Source organism: Periplaneta americana, chromosome 10 (genome assembly GCF_040183065.1).
Source record: "Periplaneta americana isolate PAMFEO1 chromosome 10, P.americana_PAMFEO1_priV1, whole genome shotgun sequence".
In the NCBI taxonomy this organism is placed as follows: domain Eukaryota; kingdom Metazoa; phylum Arthropoda; class Insecta; order Blattodea; family Blattidae; genus Periplaneta; species Periplaneta americana.
Genome location: NC_091126.1, coordinates 130,173,461 through 130,200,229, shown reverse-complemented (window position 1 = coordinate 130,200,229; position 26,769 = coordinate 130,173,461). Strand labels below are relative to the sequence as shown.

Here is a 26,769-nt window from a genome sequence, read left to right as displayed (position 1 = left end):
GAAGTGAATATTTTACAAAAGGATTACTATACTCCATGAATTCTTTCAAAATTAACACCATAATACCTACTTGAATGCTATATAACATTCAACTTTTGAAAAATATAAAGAAAAAAACACGAATACAAAAATTATGGAATTACTTTCATTAAAAACTGTAGATATATTATCCAAAATCGGAATCGTTACACATTTACACATATTATGATCTCTGCAAAAAATAATATACTGTAACAGGTATTTACTTTGTTTTTATTTAAACTCTCCTTCCTGACATACAAATAGGTAACTGATAAGTAATAAATGTTTTATAGAACACAATAGGTAGGCTACCTACAACGTGGATTATTGGTTATGACTGAGTTATGATTTTCTCTTGGTCTTTAGGGAATCTGAAGAACGACAAATTCGGAGATTTAAACTTGTTGTTACTGCAATTTTTGTCATTGCACACATTGTCTTCCTACGCATGATTAAAACGTTTTTATAACATCTCGCATCCCTTTAAAGCACGTGCTGGCTGTATCAAACCTATGACCAGTGCCTTGCCTGCCGCTTGGGCGCTAGTGTCGCGAATGTTGGCAAAAAAAGTTTTGAAGTTGCGCGACTGTATATATTAGACTGTGGTGTAAATGTAGATTCTTTAGTTATTGCTTCTATGAATAGATGGCGAAGATAATAGTCACTGTTGCCAATTGTAGATAAATATTCCCGCATTGTGGAATTCAATTTTTCATACGTCTAAACTGATTGTAAAACAAGACTGGGTTTAGCTGGAAACCGCTGATATTGTCAATTGTGATAATAATTAATGCTTAATCTACATAATCATTTTTTCTGACATTTTTTTAACTGTTTTGGTCGATCATGATGGCGACTGTCCGCAAGCGCGGCTTCACCTCCGCTGTTTTTGTCTACTCAATGTCTTCTGAGTTCGAATTCGTTGGCTGGGCCACTCTATTCTATTCAGTACTCTTTGCTAGCGACCAATCGAACTGGTGCGAATACTCTGTGTGTGAATTCTGAACTGTGAAGACCGCGAGCGGAAATCATTGTTTTATTCAGCTGACTGTGATGCTTACAAAAGTCAGAAATGTGTAGTGAGTGGCGAGCTCCGTCGATGAGAAATTATTTGTAGTCTCGCTTATCGATGATGTTAAAAATATAATCTTCTATATACATGCCATTCTCTTACTCGTTTTCTTTACAGTAATGATTTCGCATTATTCTGTATGTTTCTTAGCAAAATTTTATAGTAAACAAAGAACAGCTGACTGTCGCAAAAGGTGTAAGAAACAAGCCAGGAAAAAGTAAAATTGCACTCTTTGTGGATTGCGGAGTTCCAAAGGGAGGAAGTGTACCAAGTAAGGAATAAGGATAATATATACTCTTCCTCGAAAAAGTCATGAGTTACCAATCGAGAGGGGCGTCCGAAAACCTAAAACATGAACGCGAGGTCACAGACTTTTGAATTGGTAAGTTTATGGCACGTGAACTAAGGATGACAACTGAGTGACCACTTACACGAATCTTAGAACAAAAATAGATCAGCTCTACTTTCTTTGTGTTTGGATAATCTCACAGAAAGGAAGCAATTGACACGAATTTGCTCCACTTATGGAAACTATGATTATGTTGCTATACTTATTTAGATGCACATTACACACATAATATAAATTCAATCATATTTGTGAAATATTATTTCAACTTCAATACACAGTACTGTACAGATCCGATATAGACTCATCTTATCTGCAATATTTGTTCCGAAAACTTAATTTCTGATTTAGGTTTCGGTTAACTTATTGTTGTTCTATGTAAGTAGATCTTGTCCACTGGTAAATTGTTAAAATTAGATACTTTATATATGTCATAAAAAGTTGTTTATTTTTCTGTACAAGTAGAATGTCATTGCTTGATATGTTGCAACGCTTCTAATATTTGAAAGAAAAAATTAATTAAATGAGAATTATATATATTTACATTAATGCAAACATTTAAATAAAAGCTGCAAGTTGTTGTTCCATATTAATTTGTTTATAATGGCTTGCAGAATTCGCAATATGGGATTCGTGAAAGTTTGAAAACAATTTTATTCACTGCAGCGTAACGTAGTTTGAAGATTTCAGTTTCATTATATCAAGGTAATAAGTTATTTGTGATTTTCATAATAGGTTTTCCATAAATTTTTCCTGTGATATTGAATAGTCGAATTATTGAAAATGGTATAGGACAGGTAACCTTCACAACATTTTCCTGTATGGTATATATTATTTCAACAAAATTTAATATTTACCTAGAATTTGATCTAAAGATTATTGTTGAACAGAATATAAACAGTATATATCCAAGTAGAAAATCTGTGATCATTTGTCAGAGATAAGGTGACCATAATTGCATCAGACAAAAGAATATAAATATATAATAAGCAAGGAGAGAATGATAGAGGATAAGGGAGGGAGGATAAAGAAGAATGGGTGAATAAATGAAACAATAAAAAATAGGTGTAAGTTAAAGATAGAGTGGTCACTAGGAGAAGTATCTACTATAGTAAAATGAGTAGCCGATATAGTTACTGAGTAAGAATGATACGAGGTGGGAGGTAAAATTGTAGTAGAATAGACAATAGAATAGTATATAATATTCTTATTGAATTTGGTATTCCCAAGAAACTAGTTTAATTAAAATGTGCCTCAGTGAAACTTACAGCAGAGTACGTATAGCCCAGTTTCTATCTGATGCTTTTCCAATTCACTGCAGACTAAAGCAAGGAGATGCACTATAACCTTTACTTTTTAACTTTGCTCTAGAATATGCCACTAGGAAAAGCCAAGATAACAGAGAGGGTTTAGAATTGAACGGGTTACATCAGCTTCTTGTCTATGTGGATGACGTGAATATGTTGAGAGAAAATCCACAAACGATTAGGGAAAACACGGAAATTTTACTTGAAGCAAGTAAAGCAATAGGTTTGGAGTAAATTCCGAAAAGACAAAGTATATGATTATGTCTCGTGACCAGAATATTGTACGAAATGGAAACATAAAAATTGGAGATTCATCCTTTGAAGAGATGGAAAAATTCAAATGTCTTGGATCTACAGTAACAAATATAAATGACACTCGGGAGGAAATTAAATGCAGAATAAATATGGGAAATGCCTGTTATTTGGTTGAGAAGCGCTTGTCATCTAGACTGCTGTCAAAAAATGTGAAAGTTCGAATTCATAAAACAGTTATATTACTGGTTGTTCTGTATGGTTGTGAAACTTGGATTCTCACTTTGAGAGAGGAACAGAGATTAAGTGTGTTTGAGAATAAGGTTCTTAGGAAAATATTTGAGGCTAAGAGGGACAAAGTTACAGGAGAATGGAGAAAGTTACACAACGCAGAACTGCATGCATTGTATTCTTCACCTGACATAAATAGGAACATTAAATTCAGACGTTTGAGGTGGGCAGGGCATTTAGCACGTATGGGCGAATCCAGAAATGCGTATAGAGTGTTAGTTGGGAGACCGAAGGGAAAAATACCTTTGGGGAGGCCGAGACGTAGATGGGAACATAATATATAAATTGATTTGAGGGAGGTGGGATATGATGATAGAGAATGGGTTAATCTTGCATAGGGTAGGGACTGATGGCGGACTTATGTGAGGGCGGTAATGAACCTGTGGGTTCCTCAAAAGCCATTTGTAAGTAAGTAAATATTAGGCCAAGAACTAAAATAGAGAATAGAATGTACTGGTAGATAAGAGTATAACTGAGTAATTAGGAAGAAAATAGTAAGGAATATTAGTAAATAAAAATACTAAATTGAAATGGGGGTAAAGGTGAGAACTATTAGGGAAAAGGGTTTAAATGTAGTATGAGTATTACATTAGAAAGTATTAAAATGAAACTAATGTATATGTAATTAATGTTGTGGTGGCACCATATGCAGAAATGTGAGGGTCAGCACTATATGAAGCAGCTATGAATAATAATTATTCATATACATATCTTCATCTGGTAACCATTTAACAGTTTTCAACTGCTGACCAATTTGGCAGTCCTTTTAGCAACATCCATGAAAATATGGAAAAGTTAGTTTGTCATACCAGTAATTTAAACATATCCAATTTCAGCATTATAAAATGAATTATTTTTCAACTTAAATTCATCATTGCAGTGCTATAGTAAAATTATAGAAGTTGACAAATTTTTGTGCCCTCAAAATGGTACAGTTGTGATTAATCAGGATGTATAGTCGTCCTAATCAGAGAATCTTTGAACTTAGAAATATTGTAAGGTAATTGGTCTTGCATGTATCTCTTATATAATCTAACAAGAATACTTACATTTTGGTGTTTGTTGGACATTAAACTGAAAACTTTTGAATGTTTACATCTTATGTAGTTTCATAGAGTATTTCATCATTTGTATGGTTTATATATTGTAACTTGGATATTAATCATTTTCTCAGTTTCGCAAAAATTCTGAACCATAATATTTAATACTGGGTACAATGTCGCCCTGGATAGCATAGTCGGTATAGTGCTGGCAATCTGTGCTTGAGGTTGCGGGTTCGATTGCGACCCAGGTCGATGGGATTTTAGTGTGCTTAAATGCGACAGGCTGATGTCAGTAGATTTACTGGTATGTAAAAGAACTCCTGCAGGACAAAATTCTGGCACAGCGGTGACTCTGATATAACCTCGGCAGTTGCAAGCATCATTAAGTAAACTAGAATTTAATTTTTTGAATTTAATGAGGTACATGCTTCATTCGTGAAAAACACATAAAATATGAGGTAGAACTGTAGACCATCATGACAGTCTTTTTTTTTTTTTAATTTTCTTTTAAAATGATCATATTTCATACTTTTTAAAAAAAGATTGCTGAAAAATGCCGGAACACTTTATTTACATTTCTAAAACCAAAATAATTCACTTCTCACAAATGTAGCACAATTCTACTCTCTTCTTCAAATTTTCACACAAAAAATGTTTACACAAGGCTTTGCAAAAACCTGAAAAAATCGAACCTAAATTGTTATTGATCTTAGGCCTTACGAAAATTCACCTTTTATCTATCAACCTTTCTATTAAAAAGTGTATACGCAAAGCATAACAAAACCCGGTAATATCCAAGATTCAGTCGCTGTTTTTTCAGACCAATAGGAGACCTATGGCGTGATATATGACATCACACACGATGGCAATATTTAAAAATACGAATGTAATCAAGGGCAGTGGGCTACTGCCTCCGACACCCCCGGTTTTCTTTCTCCCATCCTACATCACTCCACTATACTGCATTTTCTCATATTGTTCCTCCACTTCTTTTTTTCTCCCTCTATAATTTATTCTCTTAACTAATTTATATTAAATTGGAATACATGACTTAGGCTACCCTTGTATACTTTGAATGTGCCAGGATTCGATTCTAGGGCTTTCCGTTTAGTGAATTACTTTCATAGCCATTACTCTATGAATTCGTTGATAATCAAACCCTTAAAAATTATATTTATGCACAATTAACATCAAATAACTTCCAAAGAACTGAATTAATAGTACTTCACTATTAACCTTATTACATTTAATATGGAAAATAAATCACTAATTAATTAACTTATATTGTACAAGAAACTAGTCCACACCTGTGGAGTAATGGTTAGGTGGCCCAGGTTCGATTCCCAGTCGGAGCAATTTACCTGGTTGAAGTTTTTTCCGGGGTTTTCCCTCAACCCAATATAAGCAAATGCTGGGTAACTTTCGGTGCTGGACCCCGGATTCATTTCACCGATATTATCACCTTCATCTCATTCAGACCCTAAATAACCTAAGTTGTTGATAAAGCATTGTAAAATAACCTACTAAAAAAAACAGGAAACTATTGTGATACATATCTGAATGATGGCATTAAGGTGCAGCTACATGGTTCAACTCTTCTTTCAACTTTACGCATTCAATCAATGCATGCAAGATTCATATTTAATATTAATTAATATATATGTAGGAAAGATGACATTCAAAACGGCGCACCATGTAGATACAAAATTTTCATGCATCTTAATTGAACGTGCATTTTAAACTTTATTCTTTAAATATTCTTCCCAGATTGCATGTGTAAGCGCATGGAAAAAGGAACCATGTAGATGTACCTTTACTGCACTTATCCAGTATCAATTGGCTTACTGGTACTACACATATATTAAATCAATTCACTACACTTCTCCCTTTAGTATTTTATTAATCTTATTGAGATAAGTTGAATTGCCACATTTTTATTAAAACCGTTTTCGTACTTGCAATGTAATTGCGGACATACATGACGTCATATATGCCTATTACGTCATCCAACTTCAGCGGGAAAACAGCGACTCTTCCTTGTATACTACCCAAAAAAAACTGAACAAACCAAATCTAACTTGTTACTAATCCTCGATTTTACAAAAACTCGCTTATTTCACAATTTCACAATTTGCACAAAGACATTTATTGCATAATATACCGTGTCTTAACAAAAAAAAATCGCACAAGCCCATGATTGTTAACCAAAAGACTTAATGATCTAACTTCGCGAAATATAATCAAATCTACAGAATACTAAAAGTGGAAATCCATACACTAACACACATTATGGGGGGGGGGGAACATTAACACAGTAAATTCACAATCTTAGAAGCATACAGAGAGCCATATTCTGCCATGGAACAGGTAAAGAGACAAAAACCAAATAAATACAGAACAAAGTTTTCATTGCTTGAGTGGTGCCACTTAACTATAAAGAAGTGTGCTCAAACCGATATTAACTTAAAAAATATGACCTTTATATTTTATTAGCACTGTCATGCCGGGTAATAGAATTACCAAATATGAATTTACTCATTTTGTATTAGCTGTGTGTTGTATGAGTGGCGGTTCTGATGTTTCATATGGAAAGTGATTTTCTGCTTTTATTTTATACTGAACAAGCAAGTACGTTTTTATTTATGATATGTTTGAAACAGTCATAGAAATTTAATTTGCATTGTATATAAAGTGAACTAGGACTGCTTTCATTTTCTGGAAAGTGTGTTCTTATTGTGCTAGACTATGTTTTCACATTATAGGAAAAAAAAAATGGAAATGCTTTGAGATGTTTTCCAATCCTTCTATTTACGAAACAGGAAGTCATTGTAGTATTACAAAAGTTACGAAATTGAACACCATGATAACAGCTACGTAAAGATTAATTTTTTGGTCATACAGAATTTATCTGTTAATGGTAACAGTTGTTATTAGAGGAGAAAAATTCGCTTCTGCACTGGGGATCGAACCTGGGTTCTTGGTTCTATGCACCAAGTGCTCTAACCACTGAGCTATGCCAAAGTTCAATCCACAGCACCGGATCGAATCCCTCTCTAGTGTTTTTCCCTTTGTAGCCTTACTCAATGTTCGACATATGTACTATATTAAGTCAATTGCCATTATTGCTGTGGATTGAACTTTGGCGTAACTCAGTGGTTAGAGTGCTTGGTGTGTAGAACCAAGGATCCGGGTTCGATCCCCAGCGCCAGAGTGAATTTTTCTCCTCTAATAGCATTGTTCCCATAACCATAAAAAAAAAGTCAAACCACCACATAGACATTAATATAATTTCTTTTAGTGTAACATTTATGCAGACTTGAACAGTATGAACATAAATTATTAAATTGTATTAAGTTTTTGAAATTATTTTCTTGTTTCGCCAACTTTAAAAAAGGGATTTTTATATTTCGATACAGTACTATGAATATCTGATTCCCTTTTCGTCTCACCTCCACTTGATTAATCATATTATAATATGGTAATGAAAATTGTAGAATAAATGTTGTCAAATGATTGTATTTACATTCAGTTGATCATAAGGCCAAAATTATTTTTATGTTTCAGTCATTGGAAAAGTCATTGGTAGCCTATATATTTCTTTAGGATTTAGTAGCAGAGTTGACTTTGTTTTCATATAAATACATAGCATAAAGGATAAATTACTATTTCTAAGAAACATCATATTTGTTGTCTTGAGCACCTCTGATTTAAAATACTGAAATCTGCATTCAGTAGAGAGACATTGGTAAAGATAAAGTAATCCAATAATGTTTGTAGTCCGTTTTGACTTTACTTAAGATAAACTGGATTTTGAATCAGTATTAAAATTGTCTTATTTTTTTTTTATACTTTATACTTTGTATGTCTCATTTATTTTGACCTGCTGTTCACATTTTATTATGCTTTTTTTCTTTCTTTCTGTATGCTATATATTATGTCTGATTTCTACTTACTTGTTGTTTACTTTTTATTATTATTATCTTATTCAGTTTCGTGTGTAAAATTGTAGTGTACTTTGTAAAATTGTAGTGTTTTTTGTAATGCAGTTTTACTCCTGGTTGAGTGTTAGAGAAGGCCGTATGGCCTTAACTCTGCCAGGTTAAATAAATCATTATTATTATTATTATTATTATTATTATTAAAATTTGTGATAAAATTTATGTCAAGTTATGTACTGGTATCTGTAAATTTTAAGATTTTCTTTTCTAGATGTATGTAAGAAAAAGAACATGTAATTTATAAGATATAATTTTTACAGACTGTTGAAGGCCGTCAAGTTGATGAAGCTGTTGCCAGTATATTTCACACTGTTCTTTTCCATCGTTCCCTTGGAAAATTCAGGTACAAACAAGAAGGTAGCTACTCTGTTGGGACCGTTGGATATGAAGACGTTGACTGTGACTTCATCGATTTTACATATGTAAGAGTTTGACTAAATATCTAATTTCTTTAACACTAATGAAAATGAAGCTTAGAAAATAACCTTGTCTGTATGTGTAAAACTTTGCATGAAAATCTGAAAAATAATTATTCCAATTTGCAACAGCATTATTCAGTAACTATTGTATTTAAGAATGGCGATGGTTGAAAATTATAATTTCTACAATTTTTAAAGTGGAGACTTGATATTTTGTACACCTCATTCCCTTTCTATAAAAATTCTCGCGTGTTATGTTTCATTACGGTCAGATGAATGGCTTTTAAGTTATTCATAATTTTTAAATTAAGATTTGTGTATTTTCAAAATCTATCTCCTCTTGCAAAATGCAAGTTTCATGCATTTTTTACATCAGTGATATGTTTAGAAAAGAACTGAATAGCTGGAAATTTAAAATTAAACATAAAAATATAGTGAAATGTAAAATATATATATATATATATATATATATATATATACAGGGTGAATACTAAATACCGTATTTGCAGACCAGGACATAATAACACACATCAATAAATTCATAAATAAGATAGGAACCAATACTCTATCTTGCAATTTTTCCCAAATGTTTAATGGGGTGTTATTTCCATGGGAAATACTTCTGCATGCACGGGTTTAAGCTCAGACTGTACTTCCACATTTTCTCGTTGAACATCCCTCACTTTTAAATTGCACTTTTGTTACTCCAAGCATCGTGCCTACAGGTTTACTAGGATTTAGTTCAATGTCAGAAAACGAGTGGTTCGCACAGGATGCTTTGAAAACCGGCACCTGTTTGACGTACACAATGTAAACATCACCTGCTTACCTTACTTCACAATGCGAAACAGATACGTATTGTAACATCAGTTTGAACTAGGACATTGCACAGAGAACTCACAGTACAGTACCGGAAAACAAACCAGCTACAGTTATTTTTTTTTGCAGTTCTCTCGCTGAAGCCAAGAAATTCCGACCATTTCAGAGACAGGTATATGTCGTACAGATCACATTATTGTTGCGTTCTTGATATTTAACTCCAATTGTCCACACCTATGGAGTAACAGCACATCTGGTTGCAAAACCAGGTGGCCTGGGTTCGAATCCCGGTCGGGGCAAGTTACCTGGTTGAGGTTTTTTCCGGGGTTTTCCCTCAACCTAATAGGAGCAAATGCTGGGTAACTTTCGGTGCTGGACCCCGGATTCATTTCACCGGCATTATCACCTTCATTTCATTCAGATGCTAAATAACCTGAGATGTTGATACAGCGTAGTAAAATAACCCAACAAAATAAATAAAATAACTCCAATTACTATGCGCTATGGATGAAAAGTAACAATTAGCCCATTTAACTTCTGGGTATTGCCTCTAATATCTCCATAACTAATTATCATACCATGACAGTTCCTATCTCGAATTTCATAGCTACACTATCCTCTATCACGCTTCAGTCTTTGAAGACTGTATTTAATATTCACCCTATATATATATATATATATATATATATATATATATATATATATATATATATATATATAAATTCTGTGGTTCAGTGCAAGAACCTGGTAACTGGCATTTAATAAAAAATGAGAAAAGATGCTTTCAAGTTTTGAATATTTGCTGTGTAGTATTGTAGTAAAATATGTTGTGTATGATTGAACATTTAGTAACAAAGTAGGCCTACATAACAATGGCTTCCCATAGACCAGAATTGTCACTGTCGAATAAATATACTTTTTTAAATTTTGAAAATAGTAGTTACGTGGTTCTTGCATGCTAGGTCAGGATTTTGCAATAACAAGGTATAAGAGCTGTTCACTCATTTATTGAAAGACATTAGTTGATAGTGAATGTAAATCATCACGTTTGCATCTTATGGCAAGGACATTGTGAGAAATATCTATCCTGGGTGTGCAAAATTTGTAAAAGAACTATACAATGAAAGTATTTAAAGAAGTTTGAAGAAAACATCCTTTGTAAATGATAGGGTCATACATAACAGAAACTTAATCTACATCAGAGTCACTGTACTACTCAATGTATCTCTCTACAATCCTGTTAGACTTAGCGACTTTACCATCTCTTAGTTTTTTGACTATGTAGCAGCAGCTTGTAGATTAATATAGAATTCCCGGTAACATTCAAGTAAGAATCTCAACAAAGATCTTAAATGAACAAGTTTAGCTAATTGAGATTCGTTGATCCTTGTCAGCAGGGATCAGGTGACCTACACTCACAACTTCACCACGACATTTCAAGGACACTTTTTGCCACTCTTCAGAGGGATCATGGGTATAGGCTACAAAATAACTACCAGGAGTGCCTTCATAGATTCTAAATCTTGCAGACTTTTGGAACTTCACCTTTTTCCCTTCAGTGTTTACATTGTGAAACGCAAGTTTTTGCTGTACTTCAGCCACAGAAACAAACCCAATTTCTTTAATACGTAGTACAGTGAAAGGTGTTTTGACAGTTTCAATCAGTTTGGACCAGCCGTCTGGATCATAAACACAGGATATTTCCTCTTTTGTTCAATGATACAGAAGTCTGTCATTGTCTAGGAATTAATGAAGAGGAACAGGGAATTTATGTACTATATCTGAAAACATATTTTTCTTGTGAACTGGATGGTACTAGTAAGATAACATTCCTAGATTCTTGTTCTGCCCACCACATGAGTCAAGACTACACGAGCAATTTTTTGTTCTTAGTTTTCACATGTTCGAAATAGGCATTTAAACAGGATATTATCTCAGAAGAACCCCAACTTCATCCTCGGACCACACTATCTTTAGTGTTTCGGATTCCGAAATTATAGGTCCATTAACTAGGGTTGCCAACTCTCCCATATTTCCTGGGATCTCCCATATTTGCCCCTAATTTTTAACAGTCTCCCAGCTCCCTATTTTTCTTCTCTACGAGCATTTTTCTCCCCTGTTTTTGCAATGTAAAAATCATTATTCTAAACATTTGATTTTGCCTTGAATGATGACTGTTTATATGACGAATTTTGTTGTTCAAGAAATGCATTGAAATGTGCAGTCTTTTTGGAAGGTAATACTTGCTGGAAATGGATTTTAGTGCTTACCTGTTTAAAATCATCATCATCAGTGATACAGATTGTATGTATAGTCGACCTGGTTGGTGCAGTTGGTATAGCGCAGAACTTCTATGCCCAAGGTTGCAGAATGGCATTTAAGTGTGCTTAAATACAACAGCTCATGTCAGTAGATTTACTGGCATGTAAAAGAACTCCTGCGGGACGAAATTCCGGCACACCGGCGATGTTGATAAAACCTCAGCAATTGCGAGCATCATTAAATAAAACATAACATTTAACATTTACAAGTTACAGTCCCAAAAGGACCATTATGGTCCACAAAAGTTTTCAGCCCATCTCTTCATTGGACGTCCAGTTGATCTCCTGCCTCTAGGTTGGTAATGCAGGATTGTACTAGGGATTCTAGTCCTAGACATACGCCTCACATGCTGACGCTAGTTATCTTGATAGTGACATATGTCTGCTAGTATAGAGTTCATTTCAAGTTCCTTAAAGGTGTCTTCATTTCTTTTATGGCCCCACTTAGTATAGCCAGCTGTTCGGCGCATGAATCTCATTTCACTAGCAGTAATTCTACTTGCGTCACATTTCCTTAGAGTCCATGCTTCACTTCCATAGTGCAGGACTGGTCGTGCTAAGGTTTTATACAGACGAGTGCGGATATGTTGCTGAAGTAGAGATGGTTTCATGATTCTATTTATGATACCCATTGGTTTATTATAGTGTAAAATTTTGTCATGAATGTCTAAATCTGCTAAGAAAGATAATTTGTAGCCAAGATATTTAGACGAGATTTAAATTCTTTAACTCTCTCCAAAATACTTCCATTTATATAAATCTTGCTAGGAATAGGCTCTTTGCCACAAAAACCCATAATTTTAGTTTAGTCGGTATAAATTTCTGCTATGAGTTTCATATTGTATTTGGACCTTTGTAAATAGTCCTCTGAACAAGCTAACAAAGCTAAATCATCTGCAAATAACAATACGTCCAAATTTAAATTGCGGTTTATTGATATGTGACCATGCCTTGTTTTCCTAAATTCACGTATCATGGCATATATATATATATATATATATATATCTGTGTGTGTGTGTGTTAAATAGAAGGGGGGAGAGTAGGCATCCTTGTCAGACAGTCTCCCTTGGTAGCGTAATTGGTATAGTGCTGGCCTTCTATGCTCGAGGTTGCTGGTTCGGTCCCGGCCGAGGCCGATGGCACTTAAGTGTGTTTAAATGCGACAGGCTCATGTCAATAGATTTACTGGCATGTAAAAGAACTCCTGTGGAACAAAATTCCGGCACACCTGTGATGCTGATATAACCTCAGGAGTTGCGAGCGTCATTAAATAAACCATTATTTTTTTATTTTCCTTGTCAGACAACAGAAGAAACCATCTTCCAGGCTGACAATTTATCTGCAATTTTCATTGAGATTGAAGTACCTTTATATATATTATAAATATTCTGAATAATTTATTGTGGAATCCAATCTTCTACTAATACAGTATATTCAATAAGATGTTACGATTTACATGATCAAAAGCTTTTAATATTAATATTATAATTTTGAAAAACTGGCTAGTTTTGTTCTATGCATACCAAGTAGTAATGCTCATATAAAGAGTATGTTTTATCTCATGAACAATAATTGGACAGATGTTCAAAACAGGAGTACAACACATTTAATCAAATCAGAGCTGCAAACTGCAATTGACTTCAACTGTTACGTGAGACAACATCTGTTTCAAAATACTCTTAATTTAAGCCTAGTTGTCGATGTGTAGAATAAAGTTGCCTTTTAGTAACTGAACTGAATAATTTGCCAATTTTGAAATGTTGTCGATTTCTTAATCTCCCGTATTTGCTTAAAAAATAGTTGGCAACCCTATCCATAACTGCCTATTGTAAAATACTACATTTGTATTGAGGTGCGGCATAGGCAAAGTTTGTTGAAGATCGAAACTCATACATAAAGTTTGCATTGGACTCATTTTTATCATTTTGCGTTTGTTTTCTTGCTAACTCAGGTGGCAATAGATTCATATCTTTTTCTCCTTCAGCTTTCATTTTCTGATCACCAGTCTTGTCTTGAATATAACTATTTCCAGTCTGTCACATACATTACACGTATCTAAAGAGGTGTGACCAAAATTAAGATTGAAACATGTAACATATATATGTCTAAACATTTTAGGCTAAACAGGTACCAATGCACTGCATATCACTTTATCAGTGTGCACCTGATACAGTTTCTCTATTGAGAGCATGGGCGAGAGATTTTATGGGGATTGTACCGCCATGTGTAATGGTATTTCGGAATTGATACAGTAAAAGCTTTTATTTCATTTATGTTTTCTTTGGAAATGCGGTTTGGTCGATTCTTGTGCTTTTCATGTTGATCTGGAGGTGCGGTGCTGTGCTGAGAAATTTTACTGCAAAGATATTCAAGTCTATTGGCTGATACACTAAAAATGTTCATTAAAGTTTGTTTACAGGTCACAATATTGTTTGCTCTTTCAAAAGGTACAGCATACCTGAATTTTTTTTTTTCCTTCAGCTGGAAACAGTAGTCTTTGAGAGCCGCTTTGTGCCAGACTTGGAGATGAAATTGCCTAGGAACATTCGCTGTGTACTGTAATCTTTTAGGCCATGGAAATCAGATCTAAGCTTCTCTCTGACAGCTGAAGGAATTACATCGAAACACTTTGTGCAGCAATTGTATCATGGCCCCTCAGTGACAGCTGGATGAATAGTTTTGTTAGTTCATTTACATTCCCTACCTTGTAGAGTTGTTGTTTCCTTACATTCCTAACCTACATCCTTCTTTGTTTTACTGTCCCTTTCTTGTCCTTCATCTCCTTCCATACGTACAATATCATCTGCTTGGCTGGTAGTAGGTTGTAGATCTTGCAGTATGGTCTTGTCAGGAACACACCATTGTTAAAAATAATAACTGTATTAGTTTTAGGTTATGTTCATTTGTAAGACAAGCATTACCAGTATTGGATCATAAATAGGCTTATCATTAGACTGATGTTCGAAGTACTGTGTTTGTGCTCTCATTACTGCTTGAGGTAGAAAAAAAATTGCTATTTTCAACAGTGATTTTAGCTCATCACCTTTGTTCTCATCTATAAACAATGTGTATTGTGGAATAATTACTCTTAAAATAATGAAGTAAATCCCATGACAGGCCAAATCGGCCCAGAGGGTGGCGAGAGGTTAAGGCTCCCACCTTTGCAGACAATCGGCATTTAACTGCAGTAGGGATGTCAGTTCTACATGTCCGGCATCTTTTACCCCCAAGGATATGCCCTTTGTACTAATTTCTGTTAGAGGCTGAGTAGACCCAGGGCCATAGTGTGTCTGGGAGGATTAGATCAATGGAAAAATCTATTACCCCATCGGGAATCGAACTTGCGACCCTCTGGCTTGCAGCGTTACATCTTAACCATGTTGCTGCCGCATGCCCCTTCTTAAAATAATATGGTATTATTATCGAATTACTGCAATATACAGAATAGAAACAATCACATATACCTTCTATAGTATTTTTATCGTCTGCAAGCAGCAAGTTTCTTACAACTCGTCTGCTTTCGTTTGCTGTCTTCACCATGTTGCTACAATATGGAGTTACAGTATTCTTGCACAACTTTCTTGATATGTTGCAAGAAATATATATCTACTCTTCTATCTCTTGAGGGAATATGGTACCTCTACACTCAGCATGTATGTTCAGGCTAAATAGGTGGTGCCACGTGCTATCATATAAACTTACGTCAACACCTGTGGCGTAATGGTTAGCACGTCTAGCTGCGAAACCAGGTGGCCTGGGTTCGATTCCCGGTCGGGGAAAATTACCTGGTTGAGGTTTTTTCCGGGGTTTTCCCTCAACCCAATATGAGCAAATGCTGGGTAACTTTCAGTGTTGGACCTTGGACTCATTTCACCGGCATTATCACCTTCATTTCATTCAGACGCTAAATAACCCAAGATGTTGATAAAGTGTCGTAAAATAACCTAATAAAATATATATATAAACTTACTATCTCGATTTTTTTAATTTTGTTGGTTACGAGGTTCTTGTACCGAACAACAAAATTGTAAATTTAGATTTTCAGTGCAGACTCATTGTGTTTTATTTTTTAATTTCGGAAGTATTTAGTTTATGAAAGAAATGCTATTGTGGTTTTTAACCACAGTTTATAGAAAGTGCAGTAAAATTTTCAACTTCCTAACATCAGCCTCTTTTCATTTTGTACATGAGGAAATATGCAGAATAAAAGTGTGAGAAAACGACTTTCAAAATTTGCAAGAGTGCCGCTGTTAAATATGACGTAATTTTGTATTTTTCCAAGCGCCCCAAAGCACTGAAATTTCAGCATATAAATAAGAAATTGCTGATTCATTTTTTACAAAAAAAAAAGAAGAAGAAGAAGAGATTTTGTGATTGAAAATTACCAAAATTCATACCTCTGTATTTCAGGGAAATAATTATATGCAGAATTATTTCAACTTTTGGTTGTGAATATTCCAAGTCCAAACATCTTCAAGACTAAGTGAATTAGCAACTGTCATTAGTGAAGTGGGACCCATTGTACGTCAGATAGTAGTATGTTAAGTTGGGTCGAGGTTGGATCCTACAATTTGGTGACTGGGCAAGTGCAGTTTTGACTCTCATGCTTTTGCATTTCCTCACATTTCTCATGCTTTCATCTACCATTCTTTCGCTTTCTTTCCTTTGCCATCTCTTTTTCTCACAACCGACGCCATTGCATGTGGAACACCCACCATATTATCAGTCACAATCACTATCCCCACTGTTAGTTCTTGTCATGCGTGTTTTAAAATTCTGTCTATTTTTAAACTGGCCTTATAGGAGGCATTTACGTATCTCTTCCTCTTCTAGTTCTTTATTATCATTATTAGGTTAAGTTGCTAGTTTTATTAAATCCCATATCACTGGATCTTTCCTGTCTCTGTGGTCCTATACCATGATTTCGAGCATGGCTTCTGAATTGCGTATTCCTTTTTGGATGCCCAGCAATGAAGCAATAGTGGATAATTCTTACTGTTCTGTATGCAAATTGAGGTGCAGAACCCAGACTAGTTATCATGTACACTCATGTAGCACCTCGTACAGGACTTGGCTTGACTTTTCGAAGGCTGGACCCATAATGAGTCTTCGCACTTATGCTTGCTTTAGCAATTGTGCACCCTGTTTATACTATAATTGTCAAAGTACAACAGGTGGTCTGGATGGCAGTCCTGAATTCATCTTTTCTCGGCCCTAACATAGCTATGTCCCATCCTTGGATGAGAAAGTAGTCTGATCAGTAAGGCTAGGATTTTTATATGCCAAAAGTGATGGAAATTTTTATGTTTTTATACGCTATAAATTCGAAAATATGTGCTAAAATCAGTGCTGTAGTGGGCAGGAACACAGTTCCAGTAAAAATAATATTAGGGTGTCAAGTTTCAGTATAAATGAGCCGTTCAGAGCAGAAGTGGTGTAAGTCAAAAATGGGTAATGAGGGTTAAAATAAACATTCTGTAAAATACAGCGCAAAGTATCAATTAATATTCAATTTATTTAAACTATTACTAGTCAGTGGATAGCAAGAAGGACATATTAATTGCTACTTTGCAGAATTTTTACTTTAAACCTCATTACCCAATTTTGACTTACACCTCTTTAGCTCTGAATGGCTCAAATAATACAGGAAATGACTGATAAAACACAATTATTGATTTCTAAAATAACAGAGTTCCAGTAAAAAAAATTTTCAACTACAGCACTGGCTAAAATCATTACATAATTTTTACTTTAAATCTCCTTACCCAATTTTGACTTACACCACTTTTGCTTTGAATGGCTCAATTAATACAGGAAATGACTGATAAAACACAATTATTGATTTCTAAAATAACAGAGTTCCAGTAAAAAAAAAATTTCAACTACTGCACTGGCTAAAATCATTAATAAATGGGAAAATTAGTTCTGTAATGTCAATTTGCGTATGTTACCTTTATATCTGGACATTTCAGTGCATTACAAGAACCATTGTCAAATATTGAAGCTTTGGGCCGAATAATGGTCTGTGTTACAATCTGCTAACTGTGCAGGAAGAACAAAAATGTTACATCGTAATTGTGCTCGTAAATTTACTATTGGACGGGCAACATAGACTGTTATTCCATCAATATGTAGCAAAGTATATAATTATTATTGAAAGTCATATTACACATCATAGAAGTTCGTAACATTTTTAACTCCACAGAAATACTACTGGGGAATACAGGTTTTGTACAATCAGAATATTACGAAATATACAAAATCAATAAAAAGGTTAAATTATGAACAAAATGATGATGACATTTATTTTTAAATGCTATACACTGGTGGCCATAATTCTGGAAACTTTTTGTTTTTGTAATGAATTATTATAACATCTCTATTTATTCACAGATTTATACATTTTAAAATATTACTCATGACTGATTCGTCAATTATGGAGTTTTAATAAAGGTATTTTATTAAATTCTTAATATTTTAGCAATAATTAGTCATTTTGTGGAGAATTATATTCTTGTCGTTTAAGATCTAAATATTAATTTCACATTTCATTATAATTTACGATTATTTACTGTAATAAAAATTTGTCCACTGTTGATTTGAAGATTATTTTTGATCATTATGAGCATTTTCAGCACTGTTAGCATAAAATATGGACATTATTAGTGTGTTTCTATCATTAGTCTGACAAAATTTCGTCCGGTTATCACCTGATTGCTTTACCACAAACTTTATTGATAATAATTTTATCACAATGGCTCCACGAAAGAACTTAACACCTTCTAATCGAAGTAGGGTAGTTACACTTCGAGAAGAAGGCTACACATTCAAGGAAATTGCAAGGAAGCTTGGTAATGGTGCTACAGTGTCAGGTATACAGAAAGTATGAGAGGCTGAGATTCACAAAATCTTGTAAAAAACCACCTAGAACTGGTAGAAAACCTAAAGTAAATCCATGAGATGTGAGGCAGGTTTGTCAATTGGCATTGAAAGATGGAAAGAAATATTCTAAAGAGGTATAGGAAGTTCTACACAGCAGTGGATGTAATATTTCTGCGAGAACTCTTCAAAGGAAGTTATTCCACAATGAACTGAAAGCAAGAGCACTCAGAAAAAGCCATTTCTCAGCAAAAGACAACGAGAAAATCGTGTAAAATGGTGCAAAAATCATCAATCATGGAGCAGTGATGACTGTGCGAGAGTGATATGGAGCGATGAAACAAGGATTTCTATATTTGGAAGTGAAGGAACGAAATACATTCGTCGACGAAATGGAGAAGCTTTGAATCCTGAGTGCCTCATCGCAACCATGAAACATCCTGTTGCTGTCATGATCTGGGGATGCATGTCCAGGAATGGAGTAGGAAGACTTTAGACTTTTCAAGGGAACTTGAACACGTAAAAATGCAGAAAAGATATGCTGGAAGTGAAATTGATATCATCCATTGCTGTCTTACACCCAAATTGTGAGGACTTTGTATTTCAACAAGATGGTGATCCATGCCATACTGCCAAGAGTGTTATGCAATAGTTTCAACAGAAAAACATCAAGGTTTTAAATTGGCCTGGGAATAGTCCTTACCTTAATCCAATTGAAAACTTGTGGTCAAGGTAAAAAATTTTTGTGTCTAAAAAAAATTCTAGCAGCAAAACTCAATTACTTGATGCCACTATCCACAGCTGATTTCGGATCATCAGCAAGGAAGAACTGAAATGTCTTGTGGGCTCAATGTCCCGCAGAATTGTTGCTGTCACTAAAAATAAAGGTTATCCCACAAAGTACCAACTGTTTACAGAGTGAATGAAAAAAATAACACGAAAGTGTTTCTAACTGTTAATGTATAAATATATGTTTTCTCATACATATTGTGATGTAAAGTCACGTATTTTCTATAAAAATAGATTAGACAATGTTTGTTTGATGGTTTCAGTTACGAGTAACATTTTAAATTGTATTAATGTATGAATAAAAACAGATGTAATAACAATTCAATACAAATACAAAAAGTTTCCAGAATTATGGCCACCAGTGTATATTAATATTAATTAACACCATGTAATTTATTAAAGTTACACTCAGTGTCATATTATGAATATACATACAATATTGATCAAATAATAACACTATTATTAGAAAATAACTGCAGTATTGAGATGTAGGGACACCATTAAATTAGTGAAAGTTGCAACAATAATAAATGAATAAAGAAAATTAAATATTACAGTTGAGAAATTGTTGGGGGATGGAATTTTAACCCCTGTCCCCATCATTCAGTACCTATCCATCCCAACAGATGGTTTATCTGTTAAGTATAAATTTTATTAATAATGAAGACAATAACAATCACAGTTTTTAAATGCTGACTGTAAGAGAGTAATACATTTTAAACACCTTCTTTCTGACATCAAAAGCAAGCTGTGAACACATCTCCTTGCAAGAATTTTCACAAATCTCTTCCTGAAACGAAATACCTTGATAAAATTCTAAGATAAACTGTAGTGGCAAAACACAACATAAACCAACTAACACTAGGTAAAGTGTAAATTTATTTATTTAATTTAATGCCCCGACACTTGACACAAAGTCGTTTGTCTAATTCGTCTAAGTGTAAATTAAAATACAACTAATAAAATATTGCAAAAATAACTGACAGGAACTTACATTACTTGTGGGATCTTTTGCACTAACTTGCGACTTCTCTTCCTTATTGTATACTCGAGACCACTCTCTCTCAGTGACTTCTGTTGCCCTGGGTGTCACAGGTGGTATAGCGCTGGCCTCCTGTGCCCGAGGTTGCGGGTTCGATCCTGGCCCAGGTCGATGGCAATTAAGTGTGCTCAAATGTGACAGGCTCATGTCACTAGATTTAGTGGCATGTAAAAGAACTCCTGCGGCACACTGGCAACACTGATATAACCTCGGTAGTTGCGAGCATCATTAAATAAAACATAATTTAAATTTAAATTTCACTAGTTTTAGTGCATAAAAATGCACCCTCTAGTAATAACCAATGATGAGGGAAGTGTTTCTTGGGATCATGTCATGGAGAAGTCCCCATGAGTAGTATAGATTATGAAGACTCTCCAGGTGTCTTTCTCTTCCTCAAGAAAATTTTCAGTTTCATGTTGTGAAGAGGAAGGATTGAAGCACAAGGACATAATAAAACTGTGTCAGCTGGAAGAGTGAGGAAATTCGCTTATGCTTAGACCTTGAAGAAACGCAAACTCTTTTCCTTCCTGTGAATAATGTACTGATTAGAAAAATAATACGAAGATTTTAGTGCATGCATGATTAGATGTCCACTGAGAATCCATCTAGAACAGTTGACTACCAGTACCCAAAGTTATTGTTTAGTTCGGCTTCGTATTTCATAATGGCATTTGTTTCATCTCTTCTCTGTCATAGACACAGAGCTTTGATTATTTGTTTTACCTGGGAGACTGGAATTACTCTTTCTCAAGCTCCTACTGAAGTGATAATCTCTTGAAGCTGTTCCTGACCCTTGTGGTCCTTGGCCTCTGCTTTATCTGCTAGTCTGGCGACAGTAGCAAAACAAATAAGTTTAAGTAGTTCATTTTATTTGTACGCTTATTATTTTTATTCTGTACTAATCTTTTTTAGCTAATCTCGGGTTTCAGATTGGGCTTGGGTGACAATTACAGTATAAGCTAATCTTGGGTTTGGGTCTGGTTCAGTTCTGGCCAGGTCAGGCCAGGCCTAAGAATTTTGGCCCATGCAAACCTCTTAACTGGTAATACCATTTGTATAATTGAATAACTTTTATAAATGGTCACAACTGTGGAATACTGGGTGTTCATTTCAAAGTGTGTCATGATGTCACTGTTGTGAGTCAGCGATTTGAAGCGAGTTTCAGCTTTTATGTCAGAGACGTTGCCTATTAATCAAGGCGTTCAATCTGAACTTGAGAATGTGTACGGTCTAACTTGAACGTCTGTGTGCTACCATAACCTCTTTCGAACTGTGTTTTGCGCGGGCAAGTCGTACACAGGGTATTTGTTATCATCGGTTGCGTACAGCAACATTCCACAATACAAATCAAATGCTCCGTGTCCATGTTTATCGTCGAAGTTAATGTCAACACATACATAAGTAATCGTCTTAATCCTCTCCACATATCCCGACAGTAAGAAAAAAACTCACCTCAGTACATGTTGCCAAACAGTTCACATTCCTGCCACTACAGGTGTTACCGTACATATCAGTAAGTACTCTTCAGAATGAACGCCGTACTTGCTAGGCAACTTCTCTGGCACATAAGTAATATGCCTCTGTGGAAGTGTAGGAAGATTGAATTCTCTAGGCTCAATGACTAGCCACCTGACGGCATACAGCAAGCCATGACACACTTTGAACTGAACACACAGTAGTCAACATTAAACTTGCACTTGAGAAAGTAAATTGAAGGGAATTAAAAGCTTGATTATTAAAAGAACTTTAAAATAGTAATTTATTTTAAGAGGCAAAAAATAGGCATTTTTTTCTTAAAATAGGCAGCATGAGCTTAAACAGATAAAATAGAAATTCTAAACACCTAGAAACGCATAATATATATATATATATATATATATTAATTTGGTAAGTAATTTTACATAAAGGAAGAATAAGAGGACGAGGACAGCCTATGATTTTTTTTTTCTGGAACTTGAAGCCAGGCTAGAAAGGGTGAACATGTAGCCTAACTTCATGAAAAATCATGACTACATCAGTGGGACCTATTGTGTCTGCCGCTTTAATGTTGTAGTTAAGTATTACCAGTTTCTGTTCCTGCATGTCCAGAATTTTGCAAAATTGATAGGAACTGATTTTTCTCTCTTTCTGACTCCAACATTAGAGACCACTGCAATGTCACAAGGTCTGCAGTAATATCTTTCCAATAAGAACTAAACATGTATTATAATGTTACCTGTGCTCCTCTCAATTTAGGGACAGGTTTCTTTTATGTGCAATAAATGTAAGACATGGGACCCTGAGCTTCACTTCACCTATGATGGAAATATTCCCTCCAAGCTTCTAAGAGATCTACAGAGACATATATGTAGATTCAATAAGGAATGCTTGGTCTTCGAAGCTGAAATTCTGGGTGTTAGCGTGGCTGTAGACTGGATACAACACCAGCGGGTGGGAAATATCCTATGCAATAAACATTGCTTCGTAAGCTGCTCTTCTTGCCCTTGTGAAAAGAAGAACAATCGAACTGTTAGCAGCTCAAATCAGAAAGAAGTGATTATACTTACGAAGTAAATTCAGATCATTCTCCATTGAGTTAGAGGTCACACAGAACTCTAACGCAGTGAAAGATGTGACAATCTTGCCAAGATCGCGACATGCTATGAAATCTTCTTATAGCCACGAAGAAGATGGAGACATATGAACTAAGTCGCGTAAAAAGCGTTATAATGCTATGCTACCGCATAGCGTTCATGAAAAATATAAACTTTGAAATGAATTAAAAGTGAGGCACTCTGAAGCCAAACCTGCTAATTCCACTTCCTATCATGACAGATTGAAGTGGATTCATACTCTCAAAAGGGCCCTATATCAGAATAAATACTCATTTCACTACTAACTCAATTTTTCATCGAATGGAGGTTGAACTAATTTATTTCTCTCAATTAAATTCACAAACAAATATCTCAAAAGCATATTATTTTCCATGCCCATAATTAGATTCACTGTAAATAACTAACACTTTTTCTAGATTTTATAATAAGAAACTGCACTACTTGTCTGTTAATGCCAGTTTGTAAGCCGGAAATGAGCATTTCACATCAACTGATGTCACTGGAGCATATTTAAATCTTGGTAATAGATGTGGGGGATTGTAAATTATGTTCTGCCACAGCATGAAGAGTTGATAATCCTGGATTTTTGCGAAGAACTGTATCAAGTTTTTCCCGAATTTTATCCCCAACAGCACCAGGTGTCAGGTTGATTTTTTCTTTCACCTCTCCTATCAAATCCAGTTGCTTTTAGACAGGTTCTCCTGAAGACTCAAGAGCAGTAATAATGGGGATAAGAAATGTGTAATGAATTTGATGTAGACAATGTCATGGGAAATTGCTGAATCCTTTAGTAGAAGTAATGCATGAAGCATTCTCGTCTAGGTTCAGAACAATGTTTTTAATTTCCTCCAATTGCTCATTATACGAGGATTTTCATAAAGTAACTTCCGTTTTTGTACAGAGTGCAGAGTAATCAGCATAGCGACACCGTCTTGACAATGAATGTTGTGTGATTCATTTCGCTTTGAGCAGTGGTGTAGAGAGGATCGTGCAGCTGTTACTCGCAGTGCTATGTTCAAATTGTTTGTTCTAACTGAGAATTCTGTCAGCTGTGAGATATGCTTGGTGATACGATTTCTTGTGACAGAAACTGTAAAGTGACTGAAATCCATCATTTTATGCTCTGGGGTGTTTTTTTGCACAAGCCTGCCTGCATACTGTGCAGCGTACTGTGTCCAGACTGCAACATTTTAGCTGGGAAGTGTTTGGTCATATAGTCCTGATCTGAAACCTAGTAATTGCCATCTTTTCATGCATATGAAGAATTGGCTTGGATTGCAGTGCTTTGACAATGACGAAAAGTTGCAGTCCAGAGTCATAGGTTGGCTTCAGTCACAAGTGGGAGACTTTTATGACTGCAGTATTGAAAATCTCGTTAAACACTTCGATAAGTGTATGGAGTTAGCCGGAGATTATGTAGAAAAATAAATCAAATTTTTTTAGTTTCAGAATGTAAGCAATTAATACTGGTATTCACATTGTCATTTTTGTTACATTGAAATGCAAGTTAAGCCCTCATAATATTCAACATCTTCCCCAGCCAAGTTTACTAGTGGCTAAGAATAGATTCCGGTTAATTTTCGTGAAGACGAAGTAAAATGTGTAAAAATAATTTCTCGCATCAACTTAGGTAATTTTAGGTGCTATAGGGCCACGAATTTTGATAATATATTTCCATAAATCGTGTATATGCAAATTTATTTTTATGGGAACAACTGGATAATAAGCACTGTGGACCAATGTCGATAGTCGACGTTGCTCGCTGACCACTAGTCACTGGGCCGTACCGAGCCGTGTCAAACAAAAGACAATCAAAATGGTGGTAGTAAAATTCGCGACTATATTCTTAAATAATTCACTCCATTAGTCAAGCGTAAGGTTTATGCAGTAGAACGGTGGTGTTTTGAATGCACCAAAAGAAAATGTAGACGTAGTAAGATCTTAAAATAGGTTATTAGCTTATCACAATGAAATGGGGCAGGAGTGGAAGGTATATTTCAGGGAATATTATTCAAATGAAGGAAAGTAAATTTCCGGTTAAAGTTCGCCAAAGCGTCAAGTACGTAATTATGACCGCGTTGCCATTTTATTTGTGGTGTAGAGAAAATACCTCGTCTTTTATGAAGAAAACATTTAGTGACCATGAAATTATTAATCACTTTCATCATATTATCGTTTATCAATATTATGAAACAAAAACTGTCATAAGGGCCATGACCGACAGGATCATCTTGACTGTGCATGCACGGAGTTGGTTAATAAAAACCTAAACTAACCAAACCTAACCTTCGTATAATATGCAAGATGTGTAACCAGAGCGAGAGGGCTCTTCTTGATTTGATCTGGAATATACACATGAAAATAAATTCAAGTAAGGATCTCGCTGCCACTGCATGAAAGGTCTGCGCATATGCCACAGCAAAACTGTTCCTGTAGCGAGGCCCTCATCTAAGCTACGTAATCTACTCGCAATATTACGCAAATGCATCTTGTCGTTAACATTGGTGCTGTCTCTCATTAATGTTTAAAAGTAGGTGATAGAGAGAAAAAAAATTTCTTCTTCTAATGTTGTCATAGATCAAATGTTATGTCCTTATGTTGGCGACATTGTGTATTTAATTCAATTTAGTCGTAACCATAATGGCAAGCTACCGTAGCAAATCCTCCAGTTTAGCGTTTTTATGTATAACATGAGGAACAAAGTAGGTGTTTAAACTTTAGACTCATATAACTATAACACTGAATTCCCACTTTACTTTCTTTCTGAAGGAAAACAGGCTTAGAATTTGTATTAGCCTTAGAAATTCAATGCCCTAGGCCAGGTTTCAGTTAACAAATTTCTCATCTAATAGAACACATAGTAATTATCAAGCCAACAATGCAGACTTGCTGTGTGATTTATTTTATCAGTTTTAACTTGTTTTACAGGTTTGTTGCTCGTCAGAAAACCTGGACAAAGATTTGAAGAAGGAAATATCTGATTTCTCTGAAGCATTACGAGGGAATGATGGGCCTGGATCTGGTCAGATTTCACTTGAGTTCTTCCAGAAGAAAAAAACTAGGTGGCCATTTCAGCCAGAATGTATTCCATGGGAGGTTTGGACTGTTCGACTCGAACTTATAAAACTTAATAATGAGCATGGTAAGGAAAATGTAAAGACATAAGGTACAGTTTCTCATACAAAGAAAATCAATAATGAGAAATAACACATGTGTATGCACACTTGCATGAACACTTATACATAAGTTGTCATGTACAGATGTTTTATTATATCTCTGACCATTGAGTTTCAAGTGACTTATATTGGCTATGGGCATCAGGGTACTAAAAACCAAACAATAGATGTCTGGTTGCCTTCATTCCAGTGTTCTGGTCATGAATTGCCTGAATGTAAGATGAGAGTTTAGATATACTTTTTCTCACAGATTAGTGCGACCTTTCATTGTCTCTCTTCCCCCTCACCACAAACTGTGACATTGCACAGAGGCAGAGTTATAATAAAAAATCAGTAAAATCTGCTTCGTCTCAGAAAATTTAACAATTATGGTAAGCACTGAATCAGTTTGATCAGAATT

The 26,769-nt window shown here is 34.9% G+C and overlaps 1 protein-coding gene across 2 annotated transcripts in view; it reads left to right on the top strand.

The window, feature by feature from the left end:
- Positions 1-996: 996 nt before the first annotated feature.
- Positions 997-26,769, top strand: part of LOC138708027 (autophagy-related protein 101-like) — an 83,016-nt gene continuing 57,243 nt past the window's right edge. For both annotated transcript variants that reach the window (XR_011334539.1, XM_069838144.1), the window contains exons 1-3: positions 997-1,475; positions 8,591-8,752; positions 26,122-26,335. Coding sequence is in view for 1 of the 2 variants with exons in the window: in XM_069838144.1 (XP_069694245.1) it covers positions 1,446-1,475; positions 8,591-8,752; positions 26,122-26,335 (406 nt within the window). In the remaining variant the exon portion in view is untranslated. The remainder of the gene's footprint in view (positions 1,476-8,590; positions 8,753-26,121; positions 26,336-26,769) is intronic.